Source organism: Aspergillus sydowii (assembly GCF_001890705.1).
Source record: "Aspergillus sydowii CBS 593.65 unplaced genomic scaffold ASPSYscaffold_9, whole genome shotgun sequence".
Lineage (NCBI taxonomy): Eukaryota > Fungi > Ascomycota > Eurotiomycetes > Eurotiales > Aspergillaceae > Aspergillus > Aspergillus sydowii.
In genome coordinates, this window is record NW_024467867.1 from 686,361 (window position 1) to 707,480 (window position 21,120).

The window sequence follows — 21,120 nt, forward strand, 5'->3', positions numbered from 1 at the left end:
TCCAATTTGGAGAACAGCATATAAGCAAGTATAGCTCTTGACCCCTAACAATGAATTCTCATCATCTGTCCTTTATATGCCGTTGTCCATAATATACCACTGGCAATGGCTGGGAAATAACCTTAATGCCCTAGGTATTGGGGGTAGGACGGCGCCGCATTGGCAGTCTGGCAGGGATATGGACAGTTGCTAGAACGGCTGCTCGAGGCTGGGGCTGATCCTGAAATCCGGGATCGTGATGGATATACGTCAGCGGACATTGCTAGGCAGTTATACATGGGAATGTTGTTTCGTGTGCGGGAAAATTGGAGGGCAGTGGTCTTATCAGTTCGTCACTGCCATTATATCTATCGAAATACCATTCAACCATATAAAACCACTGGCGGTATTAGGCCGTCTTTCTATTTCATTATATGCCAACAATAAAAACATTTGTACATAGAACTATAAGGCGGGGTTGATCGGCAAGGTTTCGAGCATTGTAAGTGTTTTTATATATATTAGTGCGTAACATGAACCGGTCATGGCATGACCCGCTTGGCAAACTAGTGGAGATAATTCGTCTAATCCCTCTTTCCACAGTTCCACGATTACCACGGATACAGAATCATCTAGATACCGAATATTGGAATAAAATACGTAATATGATAATCACATATGCTTAGCTATGCAAATATGCGAAGCTTCTATGTAAAAGTGCAAGATTCTATATACAACGACCAAGCTCGCCCGGTCATTTCTAGCTATCTATGAAAAAAAAAAGTCCCTGTATCCCAGCGTATAAATAATAACAATACAACCATACAAAACAATCATCTCAGCCGTAGCAAAGAGTCCATTTCCTTCAGAAGTGAGTATCCAGTACCCACCTCTTCTCTTCTAAGTGGCATTGTTGGCACAAGTCCAGGTAGAAGTAGACGAGCTCTCATTGATCGACTTGCCCGAGACATACAAACCCAAACCACAAATAGCACAGGCGATGCCCAGGATAATCAGGTTGACAATGAACAGGACCATCTTCTTCCAGTTGGCAAACCACTGGCCCTTGTTCATGACGATCCAGAAGATGGCGGGGAGTCCGTAGCTGAACCAGCTGCCGAAGAGGGCGCTGATCAGACTGAGCAGGTCGTTGAAGACAGGGATCGACTCGGCGATGATCCACGCGATGGTCCAGGTCGTTAGACCGATTGCAACCCAGGTGCCCAGTGCGAGAAAGCTGTTTTGGTGCATGTGGTGCGAGCGCTCGCCGCGGAAGATCCGGACGTAGATGTACTTGCAGGCGACGTGGCCGAAGACTACACCGGCAACAACGACCTAATAACCATTAGAAGCTGAGGAAATCAAGGGAAAGAAAAAGAAAGTATGGATTATGATAACATACCGTTGGAATGGCGAGGCCGTAAGCGACCTTTTTCATCAGCGGACCAGCCGATGACAGAGCCGGAGACTCCACGTCAGGCCCTGCATAGCAGTAGATCACCATAGCCGTGACAATGTACATGATGGTATCGACAACCTGAAGCATAGCCAGGGCCTTTGGGAATTCGCGCACATCCTCCATTTCAGACATGATGCCGAAGAAGGACACGTGGGCGATGTAAGCAAAGACGATGTTGGTAACAGCCAGGAAGGCGTCCGCAAAGGAGGGAGAGGTGGTAATGTCGTTTTGGACATTGTCCGGGGCCTCAACTCCAATGGAGATCATGGTAACGAGGGTAGCGACCAGGATACTGATGGCAGAAGCGATGGACATGTAGAACACCTTTCCGGATTTGCGCGGAAGCGCGCAAATACAGCAAACGACCAGACCGACTACGCCGAAGACGATCGTGCAGGTTCCGTGGTTTGTGATGGTGTTGAAAAGCACGGAGAAAGTCAGGATGTGACTGGCCATCAAGAAGATGATGAACAGGATCTGGCCAAAGTAGAACAGCTCGCGGCCAAACGGGCCCATAAGAAGCTCGCCAGCATCACCCATGCTGTGCACCTGGGGGAAGCGCAGCTTGAACTGGCCCATGATATAGCCGGTGTACCATGAGATACCGGAAAGACCGAGGAGAATAAGGAAGGCTCTGTCGATATCAGCCACAGTCCTCAGTGAGACACACATGGAGTGACTTACGGGACAATTCCAAGGACTGCAACAGCGGATGGAAGAGACAGGATACCAAGCGAGATGTTTTCAGCGACCATTACTGCAGACTGTTAGGTAACCTTCTCCCGTAGAGCAGACAATGGGTTCAGTTCATACGCGTTCCAGCTTGCCTGTAGACATCGTTAGACGGTTCAACTTGCAAGATCCCAGTCCAGACTTACCACCACTTCATCACTCGATACTTGACCTCGCCGGTCTCTTCATTCCCAAACGGATCATCTTCAGGAGCAGGACCTTTCTGGAACTGCTTCTCAGTGTCTGTCGTGTCATTGTAGACCTCAATGTCCCGCGGGACAGGCTGGGGGGCTTCGGGGACGCTCATGATGGCCAATTGTCGAGAGGAGTTGAATCTGACAGGCCTCGAAGCTGGGATAGACGAGAGAAAAAGGTGCTGGAAGTCGCGCGACGTGGAGGTTGACCGGAGACGAGGCCTTGGTGACCCATATTTTTTTTCTGCTCGGCGCGTGGCGATGGAGAAAAATGGAGAAAATTACCTAAACCCATCACTACGCTGTGATAGCGCCAGATAAGCTACTCACACCGGCTCTCCCAGTGCAGTAAAAGGCCCTTTCTTATCGTTCTTCTCCAGTGTGCCCTAACTCTTGCAGAAAAAAACCGTGCAAAACATGCGCTGCGATACCTCTACAGAGCACCACGAGAGGGCTGTATACATCAAACTCTTGCGCCTGCGGCAACCCTGCTTACTAAGATCGGGCGTTCGAAAATTGGCGCAAAACCCCACAATCTTCACCGAAAAAGGCTTAGCGGGCTTGTTCTGCACGCGAACAGCCAACCCCAGGCTACCGTTCCCGGGCCGGTACAGGTTGCGCCGGCCCGGCTGACACCCCCCGGGGCCCCTCATCCAGCCGTGCCGGGACACTGCGCATTTCGCGTATATACCATATGCCGAGCGGTCCGGGGCTTTCTGGGGTATCTTGTCTATATTCCTGCCCCGTCGACAGACTGCTGGGTGGCAATATGATGCAATGTCTCCTAATCAGCCAACATTCTATCCATTTAAGGTATACTGCGGGATGTATTTGCTGGCATTTCATAGTTTAATCAAACCTGATTATCACGGTTGTAACTATATGTAGTATTACATGTCCCCATATTGCTACCCGATAAAGCCGATTCCAACCGCTGAAATACTCGTGGAATAAGCCGCATTAGACGAGATAATTTCCCGGGTGTCAGAGAGCATAGGCCACACCCGAAGTTCAACCGCAGGATCAACTTGGATTGAGTGGTTTTCTAAGTCGTAGCCAGAGCCTATATCCTTGTTGTTTCACCAGCAAAGTAGTCAGTCAAACAATAGAAAATGCATCACTGCGATTATATGTATATATCTCTGCGCCGCTGCTATTTCTCATCCCGAATCTAGTCTCCAGATAAACCAGTAGACATATCTTTCCAAGTCGCCACCTATCAGGAGAGGGGGGCTAGTATGTGATCTCAAGGATTCATGACAACGTCAGCTCTCCACTGATGGCCACTTCTCCTCAACCGGTATACCCCATATTATTCCGGTCCTTGTTATCTGTCTTGGAGGCGAATCTGCCGGTCAGGGGGATTCCACCAAGCCTATAGTTGACCAACTAGGCAGCAGTAATACCACGCAGATATTGAGGGTATAAACTGTCAGCAGTGCCACCAATATCATAAGGAAGCTTCTTAGGAAGGCAGAGAACTCTAATACTGTAGTATGGGGTTTAGTGCCTGTGTGCGTGAAAAAGCCATCTAATTCCCTTGCGGTAGCTGCCTGTATGACCCGGCGAGCAATTCGAAATTAATGACAAATCAATCCTAAGAAGAGACGAGCAGTAAGAAGCAGAAAAACAGGAACAAAAGCCTATATTAGCATAGGTTAACGGTTATTAGTTAAGAAATCCTATACATAGATGACTAAAAATAAAGTTGGAGATTTGAATGGAGCTAAACCAAAAGAGGAATGTTATATGAGAGCCAGATCAAGCGGGGTCTTCCTGCGATAGTATATATCCCCGACTTGACAATCCATATCAGTTGTAGTTGCGAGTCTTTAAAAGAAATCCATTCTCACTCTTATACTGATATGGCTACCCAGGACGGCTTCTACCTCGAGAACGACAATGGTACTCTCCATCGCGGCCTCAAATGCGCTGGTGTCATCACACCTCCGCAAACTGTCACCGACAAACAATCAACGTTCGACGTGATAGTCGTGGGCGCTGGATACGCAGGCCTGACAGCTTGTAGAGATCTGTGTATAGCCGGATTCAAGGTGCTCCTTCTCGAAGCGCGAGACAGAATTGGTGGGCGGACTTATACCGTGGATGTCGGCGGACACTTGTATGAGATGGGCGGTACCTGGGTTCACTGGAATCAGCCCCATGTGTACCGCGAGATGTCTCGATACCGCATGACGACGCTCTCTACCAGCCATACTGAAAGCAGCGCAGGGCACAATTACCATTCTACAATGTTCCAGGGCAAGGCTGGGAAAATGGAACCTGAAACAGCGGTATTGTTGTTTCGAAGTACTTCGTTGATTGATTTCGGTCCGGCTAACCAAGTCTAGCACAACATGACCGAAAAAGCGTTCAGAATGCTTTGCGATGTCGATGGAAGGCTGGGTCGGCGAGTGATGCCTTATCCACACGATCCACACTATTCCTCAGAGGCCAAACAGTGGGAGACCTTGTCAGTTGCGCAGCGGCTCGAACAGATCAAAGCAGACCTGACAAACGACGAGGTCTCCCTCTTGATGTCAAGTCTGTCTTCAATCTGTGGAGCCAGTATGGACAAAGCTGGCTTCTTCGACGTTCTCCGGTGGTGGGCTCTAGGGGGATACACAATGGACGGAGTATACGAGACCGGAGATCAATTCAAGTTCGCAGCCGGACAGTCCAGCTTCGCCAGGTGCTTCTTCGACGAGGCAATGCGGACGAATAACCTCACCTATGCATTTAACACAACCATCACGTCGGTCCAAGACCAGAAGAACCGCGTCGTCGTGAATGGCAACTGGTCTGCGAAAAGAGTCATCTGCACTGTCCCGCTGAACGTCCTCCACAAAGTCAGATTCGAGCCGACTCTCAGTCCAAACAAGATGGCAGTCGCCAATATCAACCAAGGCGCAAAGTTCCACCTTGAAGTGGCTGGGCCTGCGCTCCGATCATGGTCCGGTGCAGCCTGGCCTGTGAACAGGCTCTGCCATGGATCTGGAGATGGCTTGACTCCGGAGGACAATACCCATCTCGTTTTATTTGGATCAAACAAAGATTTCAGTGCTCCCGAGCTGGACGGTCGTGATTTTGTTGATGATTGCAAAGATCTCCATGATATGGATGTCAAGAAGACGGTGAGCTCTCAAACACGTAGAATTTATGTACCAAAGTGACTAACGCTATTCACCTAGATATGGCATAACTGGAGCAAGGATCCCTTTGCAGAAGGTGCATGGTGTATGTTCGCCCCTGACTCCAGCTTCAAGCACCTCGAGGCGCTTCAGCAGCGAGCTGGCAACGTCCTTTTCGCAAACTCGGACTGGGCAGTCGGCTGGCGGGGTTTTATTGATGGGGCGATTGAACGAGGTGCACTGGCTGCCTACGATGTCTCCTTTGATCTTAGTCCACAGAAGATTGAATCCAAGATCTGATGGGCTGTCACTCGCGGCACTGCTACTAGAAAGGTCTTCCCAGTAACTATATAGCCAGAGCAAAATTGGAAACAGACAATTCGTTCTCCTGGTTCCACGATGTCACGAAAACTCATAGTGAGCGGTAATTTAGGTTTATTCAGCTGGAGAACTTTGCGCAGGAGTTGTGCAGTTATTTATTAGGGCATGAACCAGTAATCCGAATGCAAGAGTGGGATGGCCGTCCTTTTACGCTAACCATCAAGCTAAATCGTAGTCCAGCCTAGGAGATGTATCCCCACTAAGGCCCGATATATGGCACACAGTTCCAAATACATTAAACAGCAGCTTCTGTATATTTCAGTAATGATTGGTTGTTTATGCAGTGTTTGAGTCACGCGACCCGGCGTCTTTCACCTGCAACCCCGCAGTCTGCGAGTCTCTCCTTCTGCACCTCCCTTGATTCTGCTTCTTTGGCGTTAAGATGAGTCCCGAGTCGAGATTCCACACTTTCAACTACAGTGGCACGCACGAGTTGCCCGAAGTGATCCGCGATGTCGAAAACTTCATCGGCAACGAACTCGTCCAGTCCAAAACATCCAAGTGGATCGAGGTCCACGACCCAGCCACAAACACCATCGTCTGCCGAGTCCCAGAATCAACCCCAGATGAGCTCAAGGCTGCCGTGCTCTCATCCCAGCAAGCTTTCCCAGAATGGAGCAGCACAAGCATCATGAAACGACAACAGCTCATGTTCAAACTGACAAACCTGGTCCGCGAGAACATGGACACCCTGGCGATCTCAATCGTGACCGAACAGGGGAAAACAATGGCCGATGCACGCGGCGATGTCCTTCGCGGCTTGCAGGTCTGCGAGACCGCCTGCGGTATCACCACCCAGCTCCCCGGGGAAGTCCTAGAGGTGGCAAAGGACATGGAGACCCGGTCCTACCGTCTCCCGCTCGGCGTCACGGCAGCCATCTGCCCGTTTAATTTCCCAGCAATGATCCCGCTCTGGAGTCTCCCCATCGCCGTTGTCACGGGGAACTGCATGATCCTGAAGCCGACAGAGCGCGCCCCGGGGGCAGCAATGCTCCTCGCGGAACTGTGTAAAGAGGCCGGATTCCCTCCAGGAGTGGTGAATGTCGTCAACGGCTCAAAGCCCGCCGTCGAGTTTATCCTCGATGCGCCTGAAATCCGGGCGATCTCATTTGTCGGCTCGAATCGCGCTGGCGAGTATATCTATAACCGTGGCACGGCGAATGGGAAACGCGTGCAGGCTAATCTAGGCGCTAAAAACCATGCTGCGATCTTACCGGATAGTAATAAAGAGCATGCGCTGAATGCAATTGCCGGCGCTGCCTTTGGGGCGGCGGGGCAGAGGTGTATGGCTCTCAGTGTGCTGATGACTGTGGGTTCTGCCCGCGACTGGATCCCGGATCTTGTCGAGAAAGCAAAACAGTATAAAGCGGGCAGTGGCTTTGATGAGCATTCGGATCTCGGTCCCCTGATTACTCCCCAGAGTCGGGACCGCTGCATTGAACTGATCAATAGTGCTGAACAAGAGGGTGCCACGGTGTTGGTGGATGGGCGGAACTTCAAGGCGCAGGGCTTCCCGAGAGGAAATTGGGTAAGATCACTATTTAAGTATCATTAAGGTATAAATTAACCATTCTCCAGGTCGGCCCCACGGTCATCACAGGTGTACGCCCAGATATGAAGTGCTACAAAGAGGAAATATTCGGACCTGTGCTTCTTTGCATGGAAACAGATACTCTCACCAGTGCAATCGATGTCATAAACGCCAACGATTGGGGCAATGGAGCTGTGATCTTCACTCAGTCCGGCTCTGCGGCGTCACACTTTACGAAGAAGATTGAAGCCGGTCAGGTTGGCATCAACGTGCCGATCCCCGTTCCGCTGCCGATGTTCTCGTTCACTGGGAATAAGCGTAGTGTGGGCGGGACCGGGCTACTTAATTTCTACGGTAAAGATGGTCTGCGGTTCTACACTCAGTGGAAGACGGTTACGTCGCTGTGGAGGTCTGAAGATGCTACGGGGTTGCAGAAGCCGACTTACATGGTTTAGTCGGGAAGAGTCTCTTTGGCTGTGTCGAGTTACGGCATGCTGTGTAACACCTCATGAGAGCAGGGGCTGGCACTTAGGCTGGTAGCAGCAATATGTGGTTATTACGTACAGCCGAAAGAGACGATTAGCTCAACCAGCTGGAATGGTCTCTAGAGAGTAGTCTATCCACAACCTATTCTGAATGTGGTCATGTAGCACAAGTATCCCTACATATAAAATTGGATGCATAGACGATATCCGGCACGCACACTTCAAGTTCGCCCTGTAGGATCAGCACACGGCAAACCAAATAAATCTATCTCATGGAACGTCTACCTAAAGGGTCGAGGTATCACTGGTGCAATCCGGCATGGACAGAAGAATCTCAGGGCCATGGACGCAGTACTTAAGCTGCCCCCAATTCCCATCCAGTCCAACTTTACAAAACATTGAGTCAATATCTTCAAGATACTGCAGCTGACAGCCACCCAATATGAAGCTTACCTTTGGTACTTTGTCTCTGTTGCTCACTGCCTTCACACCGGTCGTTGTTGGACAGGCATGCGAGATAGGAAATGTGAGACTCTTTCATGACAAATGTTTACTATGGTGTCCTGCTCAATGTTAACAGTGTGAAATATAGGTTGTATTCAATCCCAGCGGCTTCAACCAGGGACAGATTGCCCGAGGGGATTGTTGCCAGGTGAAGTTTGGCGGGTATATCCTTCTATCCCATCCATTCCATCAACCTTATATGAATTGCACTTCCGCTCACATATTTGTTTAGACTTACAATAGTTGCCGATGTCAATATTGCGGCATATTGCGACGCGATTGAATGCCGGTTTTTCTAGTAAGACCTCTTTTAACTCTCTGAATCCACTGCCTGATATTGTATCAGTTAACTAACCGCCTTTTCTCCCTTGGCGACTTCTATTACAGAGAACCTTTTTATGAGTTCACTGAGACTGCTGGCTATACGAAGCTTGACAAGCCACACACCGTTGTAAGTTACAAGTGCACAAACTGATTGTCTCCTGTTGTGTTATATGGTTATTTCGCCTACAGACCTTGGGAGGGGTATATTGGTTGAAACAGACTGCAGGAGTAGGAGATTGTATTAACTATTACAGATCTATCGTACTATAAAAATATACCACCCAGACAGGATAATCTCTAACCCTCTTAGCAAGCGATAATGTAAAAAGTAAACCTACAAAGCAGGCACAGCCTCCACATTCCCACCCCCCTTCTTCACACTCTTCCACTCAAAGCAACAGCTTACCACAAAGGCAACACAAAACAACGCCAGACTCAATCTATACGTATCTATTAACCCATTCAAAAACGCCAAAATGACATTCCGGAGCTGATCCAGCTGCCCCAGATCCGACAACACATGTCTCATCTCCGTCGCGCCGGCCTCAACAATCCTCGCCGGATCAACAGACGGCGCAAACATCCTCACCCCATCGATCAGCCCATTCTGGAAGAGCGACTGCGCAACCGCAATAAAAAGTGCCCCACCCAGTGTCTGGAAGAACATCACCGCCGCTGTGCCCTGCGGGATATCCTCGGGGCTGAGGATCGTTTGCACGGCCGTCAGGGGGATCTGGAACCCTGCGCCAACGCCTGCGCCCAGCAGGATCTGGTATCCGATCCATTTGGCGTTGGGGATGTCGATTGAGTATAGCGTTACCAGGCCTGCGCCAATAGAGGCGAACGCGGTGCTGCCGATCAGGAAGGGGGTGTAGTAGCCGAAGACTGTAACCAGGATACCTGATAGCACGGAGGAGACGACAGTGGCGAGCATGAGCGGGAGGAGCTGGATGCCCGAGGTCATGGCTGAGGAGCCGCGGACGCTCTGGAAGAAGATGGGGAGGTAGTAGACGAGGACGAAGAAGGAGCCGCCGAAGAGGAGGGCGTAGGCTGTGGAAGCGATGACGGAGCGCTGCTTCATGATGCGCGGTGGGAGGGTTGCGCGGTCGCCGAGTTTGAGCTGGGAGATGACCGTGAGGATGGCGAGGAGGCCGAAGCCGATGAAGAGGCCGATTATGCGTGAGCTGCTCCAGGGGTATTTGTTTCCTCCCCATTGTAGGGCTAGGAGGAGGCAGATGATGCAGGGGATTAGGAGGGAAGCGCCGATGAAGTCGAGCTGCTTGATACGGTCGAGGAGGGGGGTACCTTTGAATTCTTTCTGCTCGGGCAGTTGGAGAATGAAGACTATTATCGCCATGGATACACCTCCAATGGGAAGACTAGAGGGGTAAGTGGGAGATATGCAATGCTGTCGGCGTACGTACTTGATATAGAAGCACCATCTCCACGACACTGAGTCTGTAAATGCACCGCCTAGTAAAGGACCAGCAATGGATGCAATGCCCCAAACCATGCCGAACATGCCAAATACAAGCGGACGTTTGGCCAGTGGGACTATAATATTTAGAGGAAGATATCAGAGAGGAGGAGGGACATACCACACAGCGCAATGATGACCAGGGCACCAGAGAAGATGCCTGCAACTCCAATACCAGCAACAGCACGTCCAACAATAAGAACAGTGCTAGATGGTGCAACGGCACAAATCAAAGATCCCAATTCAAAGACGAAGACAGCAAAAAGGAACGCCCATTTGGCCTGAGGATGTCAGCGCAGTACCAAAGCACGAGCATGAGCAGGGGTCGAACACTAAAGATCTTGTAAAGACGGCCATAGGACGGTTGTAGAGCCGTCGACGTCAGGAAATAGGCACTTCCATACCACGCGATATCCTCAATACTCTTGAACTGGTTCGTGATCTCCGGAATGGCAACCGAGATGATAGTCTGGTCCAGGGCGACGAGGAAGACAGACAGGTAAAGCCCTAGAATGATAACAACCACTTTGGCCAAAGCTGGATACTCTGGCTCAGCAGCAGCAACCTCCTCCTTGGGATTCTTCTCGCTGTCGATGTTGCTCGTAGTCGACATGGTGAAATCAATGGTGGGTAGGTGAAGGGCAGTCCGGCTGAGGGCAGTTTAGCTTTTTATACGGGCTGGACCCCACAGATGGGCAATTTACTCGTATGAATCATTTTCTTCAGCTGTAATCGGCGGACGGACTTAACGAGGCCGACTGGAACAGCAAATTGAGCTTATCGGGACACGAGCCCTCAGGATGCGCTGTCCTCGCCGCAATCCGGCGATGGATTCGCGCCTTGCCCTAAGTCGCCTAGTTGGTCATCAGGTTCTACGAATCAGAAGGTTGTGGAGATAGGGGTTATTACGGAGAATACAACTTTAAGACCCTTAACCCCATTAATCAGCTGGAAATTGATGGAAATGCATTATTAATGGCTACCCTACGATGGCTTCAGCCTTGTCCGAATCGGGTAACTCGCTCGTCTCAGCTCCGACGGCCGACTGCGCCTCCTGCAGAACCACCGTGGAATGGACCACCTCGTTATGTGAGCCAATAGTCCCCATAATTCTCGCCATTTTTGCCGCTGTGCTGTCAGCTTGCACTCTATCGTCGGCGACGCTGGACTTACCGGTTTCAGTGTCGGTGGACTGCTCGTCCTCGTTCCTCGCATTCAGCGCTGTGTAGTACAACGTCAACTCAACCCGTGGCCGCCTTGCAGTCTCATACAGCTCCAATCGGCGCGGAATGTCCTTCACTGTTGTTCCCATCGGCAAAAGGATCGCAAGCGAGACGGCATCCTCAATCGCCATCGCCCCTCCCTGGCCCAGGTCTACACAATCATTGATCAATTCAAGCCCTCAACAAGCGTGCAAGAGAGGTCAACGCACACGGTTGAAATGGATGCGCCGCATCCCCAATCAAAGCTACACTTCCGTCCACATAGTGCGGCAGCGCCTCCATATCATACAACTGCCACATTTTGAGATCATCGCCAGCACGTCCAACAAGGTCACGCACCGCAGGACAAAACTCTGCGAATCCGTTGACAAGAATCTGCTTATTCCCAGCCGCCTCCCAGCCTGTTTTCCTTTTATTAGTATCTGGCTTAATTGACAGGGCGTATATACCTACCTTCCCCCACTTTGCCGACATGCGCCGTCGGCAGAAACGCGACGAGGTTCAATACTTCGTTGTTCGAACAGGGATACATTACAAGTCGCGCTTTTCCCGCTGCAGCCCATTCCATCAGTGCACCTCGTCGGACTATATCGGCAGTTATGGATAGGTCGCGCAGTTCGCCTGCCGGTAGCAGCCAGCGGAAACAGGACTTGTCTGCGGGAGTGGGATCGGGGGCATTCGGTGCGATTTTCTTGCGAATTACCGACTGGTCTTTGTCAGTAATATGCCACTCGCCGAAATGATAAAAATAGGTAGTGGCCATACATGAAGTCCATCTGCACCGATTAACAAATCGCCGGCGAAGACGCGGCCGTCGTCCAGCGTTACTGATGGACGGCTGGTGGAGGTATCTATGCCCACGATCTCACACCCCGTGTGGATTTCTGCCCTCTTTAATGCTTGCTGTTTTAAGGCGCCGTGCAAGTCACATCTATGGACTAGATAGTACTCCTAAGTCCTGTTAGTAGTATATAGCTACTAGAAAGGGGGGCGGAGCCCGCATACAGCCTGCCACAACTTCCGAACAGCATCAAAGTCTGTATGGAACATCACCGTTCCGTGGTGATCATGACGGTTAACCTGAGACAGTCAACCCGACGATCTAGCGGTCAGGACTGATTCCAGACGTCATACTTCTTCAAGCAAAGTCCCCCCAAAGTCGCGCAGGTCAATGTCCAGCCACTCCAGCAGCGCCGTACAGTTCGGGGGCGCATTAATGGCCGCCCCAGTTTCCCTGTTGAACTTGGACTTTTCCAGAACCTGTGTACACGAATATCAACATTAACGCTCTATCATAATCAATATTTTATTAACAAGAACAAGAAATGACCTACCACAACCCGATGACCCTGTCTTCCGAGCGCCCCAGCCGCCGTCAACCCGGATATACCAGCGCCGATGACAATAATGTCCAACGGACGAGCTTCGGTCATGGTCATTCTAACGACCTATAGAGCTTTGAGTCTAAATTTTGCGGCAAGATTTGGCCCGCGTGTGCCGAGGGCGGGGAGAGCTCTCGGTGATATACATGTATAGACTGTTGGCGGGAATGTCCCGGACGGAATTTTAGGAGAACACATGCCACTGCTGCCTGTTAATTGGCCGTTCGGTCACTTTTTGATATTTTTCAAGTGTACAGCATGTATTATGGACAGACATGCAAACCCTTCGTTATTCTCTCTTCGTTATAATGGGGTCCTCTCCGGACGCCTCACTAGCCTTGTGTCTCTGGATTTGAATTATGTTCTGAAGTTCTTACTAGAATGAAACGGCACGATAATGGCCGATTTTTGATACGGTCTCTTAACTCGAATCTACGTATCCCGTGGTATATGATTGATCATTCAGTGTATATATTCCCGCGGGATGCAGGTCTAGGCCCATGTCAGAGCAAAAGACATGCATCCATTGTTTGCTCTGCCAACCAAGTACGATAGCAATATACAGTATGTTTCCAATGCATTACCTCTGAGGAGCAAGTGTTTGCTATATTATCTGAGTATATAACTGAAAGAGAGTGTTTATAAAGCAAGACACCAGCACAACATGAGTGCTTAACAAACCAAGCATAAATCACATAGTACCACAAAGCAACATATCCCTCCACGACCAAAGCAAAAAACCTACCTAGACACAGCCAGTCGACTTTACCACTGAATATCACGCGCAAGAGCTTCCATATAGTCCGCCGCCTTGCGCGCTAACACCCTCGCCTCCTCACTAATCCGGCCATCTTCAGCCCTCTCAGCCAGGGCCCGCTGCCAGAAATTCCACCGCTGGATCCCAAAGATCGGGCCATCGTAAAGCTCATGTGGTTGGTAAACCTGCTGCCGAAATGCATCAACGGGAGGCGGGTTAAGCACGATATTCAGATATGCGTAATATCCAGCGCCCGCTAGGATCCACACAGAAGAGGCGCTGGTAAACACACTGACCGTTTCTAGATCTCCGAGTTTGTTTAGAGGAGTCTCTAAAGCAGACCTCAAAGCCCGTATTATCGACGTCGTGGGCCGCGAGATGACCCCAGCGCCGGCGAGACGCGCAGAGAATGCGCAGGAATTTATCACGCGGGATGCCTTGAGGTCGTTATCCCATGCTACTGTGAAGGCAAAGCGTAGTTAGTTAGCAATGTTATGTTGTATGTTCAAAGGCAGCCGCAACTCAAAAGAGAAGGAGGGAGGGAGGAGGGAAGGAGGCGTACGAAAGCATCGATCACACAACTCTGTGTCGAATGCGTCCATGGCTGTGTAACGAGCAAACTTCTCTTTGTCACCGCTTATTTTGTTGAACCGATCGCCCTCGGCAAGCTCTTTCATAAGGTCAACGAGCTTTAGCTGCAATGTGTGGTAATACGGGATTTGTTCTGCGATGTCCATTATAACAATGCCTAGGTCATCCTCTGCAGCCCCGATTTGGGTCTTGAAATCTGGCATCATCTGGTAGAGCTGTGAGGCTGCTTCCTTTACAGATAACTCTTCAGACTCCAGGTATTGCTTAAGCACCTGGAATGCCTTCACGGTCTCGTATTTGTCAATGACCTCAAGGTCAGGGTTCTCAAGTTGTAAATTCAAAGGTGCAGACATAGTCACTAGTGGAAACAAAGAAATAACAAAACTGTAAAAAACGAATGAGTAGGTTGTAAAAGTCAATTTTTGTTTTGGAGTAAGACATGCAGTTTATATAAATTAAAGAGCGTAACAATGAAAAGGGTTAGTAACCCTAACTCACAAAGGGAGAATCGCATGGCACGGCTACCTGGTATTCTCCAGCGCTTTATACCTGACACATGCAATTCAATATAGATGTAGCCTTTGTTTACGCCGTCTTTGACTTGTTCAGGATACAATGAACCATCCCAACTTCATGTCGCTATTTATATGGCTATCTGGACGCCCGAAATCGGCGTTCCAGTTGCGTACAGCTATCAGACACCAAGTAGTCGATATATCAAACTATGGATTGGCTGATCTATCATTGCTGTTTTCAGTCCTATGAGGATAAGGTACAACCCATGTCTTCCAACCTTCAAGATAGATATACTAACCAGCTCTCAACCAAAGGTTTACCTCCTACCTCGGCGGACGACAAGCACTGAAGAGAGCCCCAGTGAAAAGGCCGAATTTCCAGGGTATGTTGCGCAATATTTGGTCGATCTAGCGCCTTTTCCCACCCACCATAAAAGAAACGGCCGTCGGCCCCATGCACATTACGACACCGAAGAATGCTTCCTGGAGGAGATAAAATCGATATGCCCCCTTAATGGAACCCCGTATAGTGAAGGCAAGCCCATTGTGCTTTTCTCATACGTGGCTACTCATTTTGATTATAGTAATCAAACCGGTAAAGGCAGGCCCAGGTAGCGTCCCGGTGCAACTAGTCGCGACGAGGTTGGCCCATTCCGCATCATTGCGTCATGGAACAAAGACATCGAAGGGTTCCTCGTGCACCCTGTTGGTGATAAGGAAAATTTCGTCCGCGCGGAGGAGCGCAAAGTTGTCAGAATACGCCCAAGACCCTGGTGGATCCAGTACTTCCACTTCAAACAAGGACGGTCTCCAAAGGCGGCACCAGTCGGTTCGAGAGTCTTTATTTGGCTTGGGGTCCCGGAACTGATAACTTTGCTGCCTTTTATATGCCAGTATGTTAGAATTCAGCGGTTTTGGCTCTTTATTGTCTGTCTGGCTTTCCTGTCTACTGCCTGTCTAGCGGCTTTTCTTTGTTGGTTCATCCAGAATGATTTCGTCTCTTCTTTTTCTGTCTCTCCCTCCTTTTTCTGGTTTTTTGTGACCTACTCTGGCACAGCCTCCTCGTAGTCAAAGTTCAGACGTGCCAACGGCATACCGCAGGCGTCCATCAGATACCCAATAATGGCGTTCGTAGGCGCATTTCTGGGCTGGACCAAGACCTTTTCTTGGATATCCGCTTGTTTTTCGATAGTATTTCGCTCAGGCTCTAGGTCTATACAACTATATTGTAGACCATGGAAACGCTGTCATGGTTCATCAGGCGCTCTTGCTATCCTTCAAATTATTTTTTCTTCGGTTTGTTTTGCTCGCTTTCTTTTCTCCCTTATTGGAGAAGTCACGTCATTCATCAACATATGAGTGTAGTCTATTCTCCAAGTACTTATCTGTCAATATCCACTCCCTCATCTACTTGATGCATACCGACAGTTGGAGAGAGACAAGGTTCCACAAATTAACAAGCGACGTAAATTACGCCTCCCAAACCGGCCTCCACTTCCATGGACAACCAACAAAGATATCTATCGATTCGTTGCGTAGGCGCAAGTTGCTGTATAGTACTATGTACCGTGGTTGTTATAGCCGATGTAAATGCGGGGTCGGCAACCTCGGTCGACCCAGCTTCCCCACCTCCCCGCATTCCTGGTTAAATATGCAATTTGTCCCAGGATTCTTCACATCGACACTGTTTGAGACACTGCTTCGAAAAGATGGTTTTCACCTCCGACAGACCGCGCATCGACAGTACTCTCCCCAATCCCTAAACAGCTATTGTTCGAATGACGAGCTAACGCACACCACCAGTCCCGACCAACATCCCCATCTGGGAGTGGCTCTTCGACTCGGAGTACTCGCCGCTGCGGTCGAACAAGCCTGAAGATCTCGGCTCGTTTGTAAATGCAATCACAAAAGAGCAGATCCGGTACGACAACCTTAAGGATTTGACGACCTACGTCTCGACTTCTTTGGTTGTAAATTATGGATTGAAGCCTGGCGATACGGTGGCGCTGTTCAGCCCGAATACGATATGGTATCCGGTTGCAATGCTTGCGACTGTCCGCGCTGGTATGCTTGACCTTGATAATCGGAATCGTAATGCTGATCATTCACAGGTGGTGTGATATCTGGAGCGTCTCCGGCATATAACGTTGAGGAGATGACCTATGCCCTCAAGACTGGCAATGCAAAGTTTCTAATGACTGTTCCATCGTCAATGGATGTTGCAATTCCCGCTGCGAAGAATGCGGGCATTCCCCCGGAACGCATCTTCCTTCTCGAGGGCTCGAAAGGAGAGTACGTTTCCGTACAACAACTCGTGCAGAAGGGCAAGCGATATGGCCCTGGTGGTCAGGCCGTTCCGTACAAACTTCCCGAGGGCAAGACAAACAAGGACGTCTGTGGCTTCCTAAGTTTTAGTTCGGGTACAACCGGGCTTCCAAAGGCTGTAAGTTATCAAAGACGGTTCACCAGGCAGGCCTAATACTTGAAAGGTGATGATCGCTCATCATAATGTTATTGCACAATGCATGCAAATAATCCAGCTCACCCACGACGACACCAAAAAGTCACTTGCCGTACTCCCACTTTTCCACAGTAAGTCTGACATACTCCTCGTCGTGCCAACGACTGACAGTGAGAAGTCACCGGGCTCGTCCATCAGATGCACCTCCCTGTTATCCGCAACAGCTCAGTGTACATGCTCCCATCATTCACGATGGAATCGATGCTCAGCACCATTGTCGAATACCAAATTAGCGAGATCCTCTCCGTGCCACCAATTATCATCCGTCTCCTGCAAGACCCAATTGTATCCAAGTATGACCTTTCGCATGTAAAGCGCTTCTCATCCGGTGCGGCCCCCATATCAGGCGAAATCCTACAGAAATTGCAAGACCGCTTCCCTTGGACGGGATTCAAGCAGGGGTACGGCATGACCGAGTCATGCAGCTGCATTACCGCACACCCACCAGAGAAGCAATCATACAAGTACGCCCAGCGCGGAGGGATGATTGTTGCCAACACGGAAGTAAAGGTTATCCATACCGAGACCGGAAAAGAGGTTGGTTACGAGGAAGAGGGTGAGATTCTGGCACGCGGCCCGCAGATCGTCATGGGCTATCTAAACAATGAAAAGGCCACAAAAGAGACATTTGACGAGGAGGGCTGGCTGCATACCGGGGACGTCGGGTATATGGATCGAGAGGGATTCATTGTCATCACTGATAGAATCAAGGAGATGATTAAGGTGAAAGGAATTGCGGTGTCTCCAGCAGAAATTGAAGATCTCCTGCTCGGCCACCCGGCTGTCGAGGATGTCGGGGTGACCTCTGTGCCGGATGACTATGCAGGCGAGAAGCCAAAGGCCTATGTCGTGTTGAAGTCTGCAGCTCGAGGGCAGTTGAGCACCGGTGAGGGCGTGGTGGCTGTGGGCCGCGAGCTCATTGAGTACGTCAAGGCGAAGAAAGTGCGGCACAAGTGGGTTGTCGAGGTCGAGTTCCTGGAGGAAGTGCCCAAGAGCGCCAGTGGAAAGATCCTGCGACGCGTGCTGAGAGACCGCGAGAAGAACAAGCGCGAGGGCGAGAAGCGGCTGGTGGTGCGCGACGAGAAGGAAAGAGCGAAGCTGTAAATAAAGTAAACAACTCGAGCACTTCGTCCCCCCACTCTTTTCCTCCTTTCTATCCATAACTCTGCATCTTACAACACTTTCCACATCACTAGATCACTCCTACCAGTTTGATCCACTGAATACGCATCTTCTTTATCTCCTCATTCTTAACCACTCCATCCGCCATGACTGACTGCACCCAACACTCTGCGGACCGCAGAGTCCTCTTCGACGGCGGCAGGTAGCGTGCCCTCCCTTGCTGGACTTGGGCACTTACTGAATCAAGCAGTCCTTGGGACGGAAACTGGCAATCAGACATCGCCCGTGACAACAAAAGTCTTGCCTATATTGACCTTACTCACCATACCCACCTCGAGGAGACCGAACTCCATGGCTGGCTCGACCGCAAAAACATCAACGACCGACCTTTTGCAAGTATCGCCACAAACGGCGCTGACAATCATTGGGACTTGCTCGAGTACGACGCGATAGAATTCGTGCTGGGCAAGTCCGACGGGAAAGTATACACCATCGCGCTGTACGACCACAATGGAATTCCCTGGGAGGCCAAGTTCCGACATGAGAATAACAAGGGGCTCACAACATCCGTCACCAAGGTCATTCGGTTCAGTAGCTTCACGCCAAGACACGAAGATGCAGATCCAGCTGTATTGCTAGAAATGGGCAATATCAGGAAAATCGAACTCGCTTTTCCAAGGTGCGATGCTCTTGTCTCCGTGACTAGCATGTACACTAACAGACTGCCTGGCTAGCATGAACGGAAAGCAGGAAGGGTCCTTCATGATTAGTATACACTCGATCAACGTGGTGAGGCTTACATGTGAATGCGCTGCAACGCCTGACCCGAAGCTCGATAGGCCTCTTAAAGGCCGGAAATACGCTTGGGAAAAAGTGAAATACAGAACAACGGCCCTTGCATTCAAGCTGAAATTGAAAAAACCCGGGCCGAGACTACAAAGAAGAAGACGGTTCTTTTGGAGATCACGCCGCCAGCCCTAGTTAATTTTGTCTTCAGTCGTCAATTGTCAGTTGTCAGTCGTCGTATCATCAGTTGCAGCACTTGCACTTCTCAGAATGGGACTCGACCATGTTGTTTTCAGTTTAATATAGCATTAGGAACAGACCAGTCCTTTAGTTCATAAAAATCATTTATCAGCTTATATTCATTCAGTTAATATGACTCTATCTACCCAACCTAGCAGGTCGCCAACAAGTCCTCCAGCGCACTCTTCTCCGCCGAGGTCACGGTCAGACCATACGTGTACTTGACAGTCGTCCACATCTTGCCGTACGTACAGTGGTACGATTCTATACGCAGTCAGCATGGAGTTCACTCCAACCTATTACCTAGCTTTGAATATCAGAGACATACCCAAAGGAGGCAGCCATTCCTCAGGCCCGGAGTCGCTCTTGGCCTGATTCACGTTGTCCGTGACAGCCATGAGCTGGGGAATGTCCAGGTCATTGGCGAACGCCTCGCGCTCCTCGGTTGTCCATTCCGAGGCACCGGACTGGTTGCAGTTAGTTATCTTCCTCTTCAAGTAGTTGAGAATACTTCTAGTGGTGGTGGCAGCGGTAGTAACTCACATTCCACGCGTTCGACAAAGGTACGATATGGTCAATGTCCACATCGCTGCCCTGCGTCCAAGTCTCGCCATCGTACTCGGAGTACCAAGAGCCACTGTCGATAGAGCAGCTGGAGCCCGTTTCGACGTCCGTGCCGTCGCGCACGAGCACCTTGTCGCGGGTGTCGCAGCCGCTGAACATGCTGGGTTAGCTTCGATTATAATAAACTGTTGAAACAAAATAAGAAAAATAAAATAGAAGAAAAGCAAAAGAAAAAATAAAAAAGAAACTTACTCCCCCTGGCTGCTCCAGTGGGGGAACAGGTCACGGTCGTAGTCGGAGCTTGCGCCCGCCTCGGCGACGGTTAGGGCTGCGAGCTGGGTCTCTGCGACGGAGGTGGAGGGGATGCCGGGGGGCGTTGCCCCCACCAGGGATGCAGAGGCAGCGAGCAGGACGGGGAGGATGGACCGGGTCATTGTGCTTTCGGGGGGAAGAGGAGGATGAAGTGGTTTTTTGGAGAGTTGGTTTGGGTGTTTGAATGGAGGTAAACACGAGACGCAAGGGGTTTTATACCCTTAGGCATCGCCAGTCACACTCACCAGTCACCACGAAACCTTGAATGATAAGGAATGAGATGCCATCTTCAGTGGTTGAGTTGCACACGCGGCAGGCAAAAGCAGTTGATTCGCCGTGTTGTTTGCGATCGTCGCGAGTGGTTACATCGTCAGCTCTTGGGCTTTCAAATCTGCGACGCCGAATGTCCAGGAGATCGCTTCTAGCTGTCTTCTAGACAGGCACAGGGATCTCTAACTCTCTGTAGGGCGGAATTGGTTTCTGCATCAGTTTATCTTGCATTCTGATTTGTTGCGGTTAGATGAAGTCGGGCCCATAATAGATTGGAGCACTGTCGAATGATCTTCAAGATACGAGACAACGTGCGAGTCCCTCAACAGTACGAACGCCCGCCAAGTTATGTAATTCTTGGTGTGGATTGCTTGCACTTTATTTATATGCACCTTATTCACGCCGAGGTGCGGAGCCAATATTCCCGCTCAGGTCCGAGAGTTTCCAGAGGCATGGCTGCCGAGATGGCTGCGGTGTGAATTCGTCACTCAAACGGTCAGAATGGAAGTCAAACATTGTTACTGCCATAGCAATTTGGATAGGAGATCATGGTAAAGCTTCTATCCTCAAGAGCCCCCCTCTTCTCTTCCATGAAATATAACCCAAGGGTAACTGGAGAACATTTACTGACTGCGCACGA

The 21,120-nt window shown here is 50.1% G+C and overlaps 9 protein-coding genes across 9 annotated transcripts; 4 read left to right on the forward strand and 5 right to left on the reverse strand.

Moving 5' to 3' along the window:
* Window positions 1–639: 639 nt before the first annotated feature.
* On the reverse strand, window positions 640–2,784 carry ASPSYDRAFT_47829 (uncharacterized protein). The gene is made up of 5 exons (XM_040847515.1): window positions 2,317–2,784; window positions 2,252–2,265; window positions 2,123–2,195; window positions 1,382–2,072; window positions 640–1,314 (listed from the first exon to the last, which is right to left on the reverse strand). Exons 1-5 carry the CDS (start codon window positions 2,475–2,477, stop codon window positions 880–882), a joined length of 1,374 nt encoding a protein of 457 aa, XP_040700352.1. The 5' UTR covers window positions 2,478–2,784; the 3' UTR covers window positions 640–879.
* Window positions 2,785–4,195: 1,411 nt separating this feature from the next.
* On the forward strand, window positions 4,196–6,001 carry ASPSYDRAFT_182263 (flavin monoamine oxidase family protein). The gene is made up of 3 exons (XM_040843513.1): window positions 4,196–4,658; window positions 4,716–5,498; window positions 5,556–6,001. Exons 1-3 carry the CDS (start codon window positions 4,230–4,232, stop codon window positions 5,793–5,795), a joined length of 1,452 nt encoding a protein of 483 aa, XP_040700353.1. The 5' UTR covers window positions 4,196–4,229; the 3' UTR covers window positions 5,796–6,001.
* Window positions 6,002–6,258: 257 nt separating this feature from the next.
* On the forward strand, window positions 6,259–8,316 carry ASPSYDRAFT_182266 (CoA-acylating methylmalonate-semialdehyde dehydrogenase; the record flags this gene model as incomplete). The annotated part of the gene is made up of 2 exons (XM_040843514.1): window positions 6,259–7,404; window positions 7,455–8,316. The coding sequence occupies 2 exons, from the start codon at window positions 6,259–6,261 to the stop codon at window positions 7,860–7,862; spliced, it is 1,554 nt and encodes a 517-aa protein (XP_040700354.1). The 3' UTR covers window positions 7,863–8,316.
* A 622-nt stretch (window positions 8,317–8,938) lies between these two features.
* Window positions 8,939–10,901, reverse strand: ASPSYDRAFT_47832 (MDR family MFS transporter). The gene is made up of 4 exons (XM_040847516.1): window positions 10,529–10,901; window positions 10,319–10,478; window positions 10,145–10,274; window positions 8,939–10,099 (listed from the first exon to the last, which is right to left on the reverse strand). Exons 1-4 carry the CDS (start codon window positions 10,808–10,810, stop codon window positions 9,055–9,057), a joined length of 1,617 nt encoding a protein of 538 aa, XP_040700355.1. The 5' UTR covers window positions 10,811–10,901; the 3' UTR covers window positions 8,939–9,054.
* A 268-nt stretch (window positions 10,902–11,169) lies between these two features.
* On the reverse strand, window positions 11,170–13,213 carry ASPSYDRAFT_80387 (uncharacterized protein; the record flags this gene model as incomplete). Its single annotated transcript, XM_040851038.1, has 10 exons — window positions 13,061–13,213; window positions 12,755–12,843; window positions 12,555–12,680; window positions 12,426–12,500; window positions 12,186–12,371; window positions 11,874–12,126; window positions 11,630–11,821; window positions 11,371–11,571; window positions 11,261–11,325; window positions 11,170–11,181 (listed from the first exon to the last, which is right to left on the reverse strand). The coding sequence occupies exons 1-10, from the start codon at window positions 13,077–13,079 to the stop codon at window positions 11,170–11,172; spliced, it is 1,218 nt and encodes a 405-aa protein (XP_040700356.1). The 5' UTR covers window positions 13,080–13,213.
* A 33-nt stretch (window positions 13,214–13,246) lies between these two features.
* Window positions 13,247–14,503, reverse strand: ASPSYDRAFT_1182101 (DUF3632 domain-containing protein; the record flags this gene model as incomplete). Its single annotated transcript, XM_040840378.1, has 2 exons — window positions 13,247–14,019; window positions 14,122–14,503. 2 exons carry the CDS (start codon window positions 14,501–14,503, stop codon window positions 13,568–13,570), a joined length of 834 nt encoding a protein of 277 aa, XP_040700357.1. The 3' UTR covers window positions 13,247–13,567.
* Window positions 14,504–16,374: 1,871 nt separating this feature from the next.
* On the forward strand, window positions 16,375–18,290 carry ASPSYDRAFT_91812 (uncharacterized protein; the record flags this gene model as incomplete). The annotated part of the gene is made up of 5 exons (XM_040852552.1): window positions 16,375–16,408; window positions 16,469–16,729; window positions 16,777–17,108; window positions 17,155–17,257; window positions 17,305–18,290. The coding sequence occupies 5 exons, from the start codon at window positions 16,375–16,377 to the stop codon at window positions 18,288–18,290; spliced, it is 1,716 nt and encodes a 571-aa protein (XP_040700358.1).
* Window positions 18,291–18,454: 164 nt separating this feature from the next.
* ASPSYDRAFT_91813 (uncharacterized protein) lies at window positions 18,455–19,289 on the forward strand (the record flags this gene model as incomplete). The annotated part of the gene is made up of 3 exons (XM_040852553.1): window positions 18,455–18,510; window positions 18,559–18,987; window positions 19,043–19,289. The coding sequence occupies 3 exons, from the start codon at window positions 18,455–18,457 to the stop codon at window positions 19,287–19,289; spliced, it is 732 nt and encodes a 243-aa protein (XP_040700359.1).
* A 127-nt stretch (window positions 19,290–19,416) lies between these two features.
* Window positions 19,417–20,663, reverse strand: ASPSYDRAFT_47836 (HNH endonuclease family protein). The gene is made up of 4 exons (XM_040847517.1): window positions 20,151–20,663; window positions 19,878–20,049; window positions 19,663–19,801; window positions 19,417–19,598 (listed from the first exon to the last, which is right to left on the reverse strand). The coding sequence occupies exons 1-4, from the start codon at window positions 20,330–20,332 to the stop codon at window positions 19,486–19,488; spliced, it is 606 nt and encodes a 201-aa protein (XP_040700360.1). The 5' UTR covers window positions 20,333–20,663; the 3' UTR covers window positions 19,417–19,485.
* Between the last annotated feature and the right edge of the window lie 457 nt (window positions 20,664–21,120).

Excerpts from the sequence above, each read along its gene's own strand:
- ASPSYDRAFT_47829 (XM_040847515.1), bottom strand. The coding sequence starts at position 2,477 with ATGAGCGTCCCCGAAGCCCCCCAGCCTGTCCCGCGGGACATTGAGGTC. Across the intron at positions 2,073-2,122 it reads GCAGTCCTTGGAATTGTCCC|AGCCTTCCTTATTCTCCTCG; the intron begins GTAAGTCACTCC and ends TGATATCGACAG. Across the intron at positions 1,315-1,381 it reads ACGGCCTCGCCATTCCAACG|GTCGTTGTTGCCGGTGTAGT; the intron begins GTATGTTATCAT and ends AATGGTTATTAG.
- ASPSYDRAFT_182263 (XM_040843513.1), top strand. The coding sequence starts at position 4,230 with ATGGCTACCCAGGACGGCTTCTACCTCGAGAACGACAATGGTACTCTC. Across the intron at positions 4,659-4,715 it reads AAATGGAACCTGAAACAGCG|CACAACATGACCGAAAAAGC; the intron begins GTATTGTTGTTT and ends AACCAAGTCTAG. Across the intron at positions 5,499-5,555 it reads ATATGGATGTCAAGAAGACG|ATATGGCATAACTGGAGCAA; the intron begins GTGAGCTCTCAA and ends CTATTCACCTAG.
- ASPSYDRAFT_47832 (XM_040847516.1), bottom strand. The coding sequence starts at position 10,810 with ATGTCGACTACGAGCAACATCGACAGCGAGAAGAATCCCAAGGAGGAG. Across the intron at positions 10,479-10,528 it reads GTCTTTACAAGATCTTTAGT|GCCAAATGGGCGTTCCTTTT; the intron begins GTTCGACCCCTG and ends TGACATCCTCAG. Across the intron at positions 10,100-10,144 it reads AGATGGTGCTTCTATATCAA|TCTTCCCATTGGAGGTGTAT; the intron begins GTACGTACGCCG and ends TTACCCCTCTAG.
- ASPSYDRAFT_47836 (XM_040847517.1), bottom strand. The coding sequence starts at position 20,332 with ATGACCCGGTCCATCCTCCCCGTCCTGCTCGCTGCCTCTGCATCCCTG. Across the intron at positions 20,050-20,150 it reads CACTGGAGCAGCCAGGGGGA|CGGCTGCGACACCCGCGACA; the intron begins GTAAGTTTCTTT and ends CAGCATGTTCAG. Across the intron at positions 19,599-19,662 it reads GGAATGGCTGCCTCCTTTGG|AATCGTACCACTGTACGTAC; the intron begins GTATGTCTCTGA and ends GACTGCGTATAG.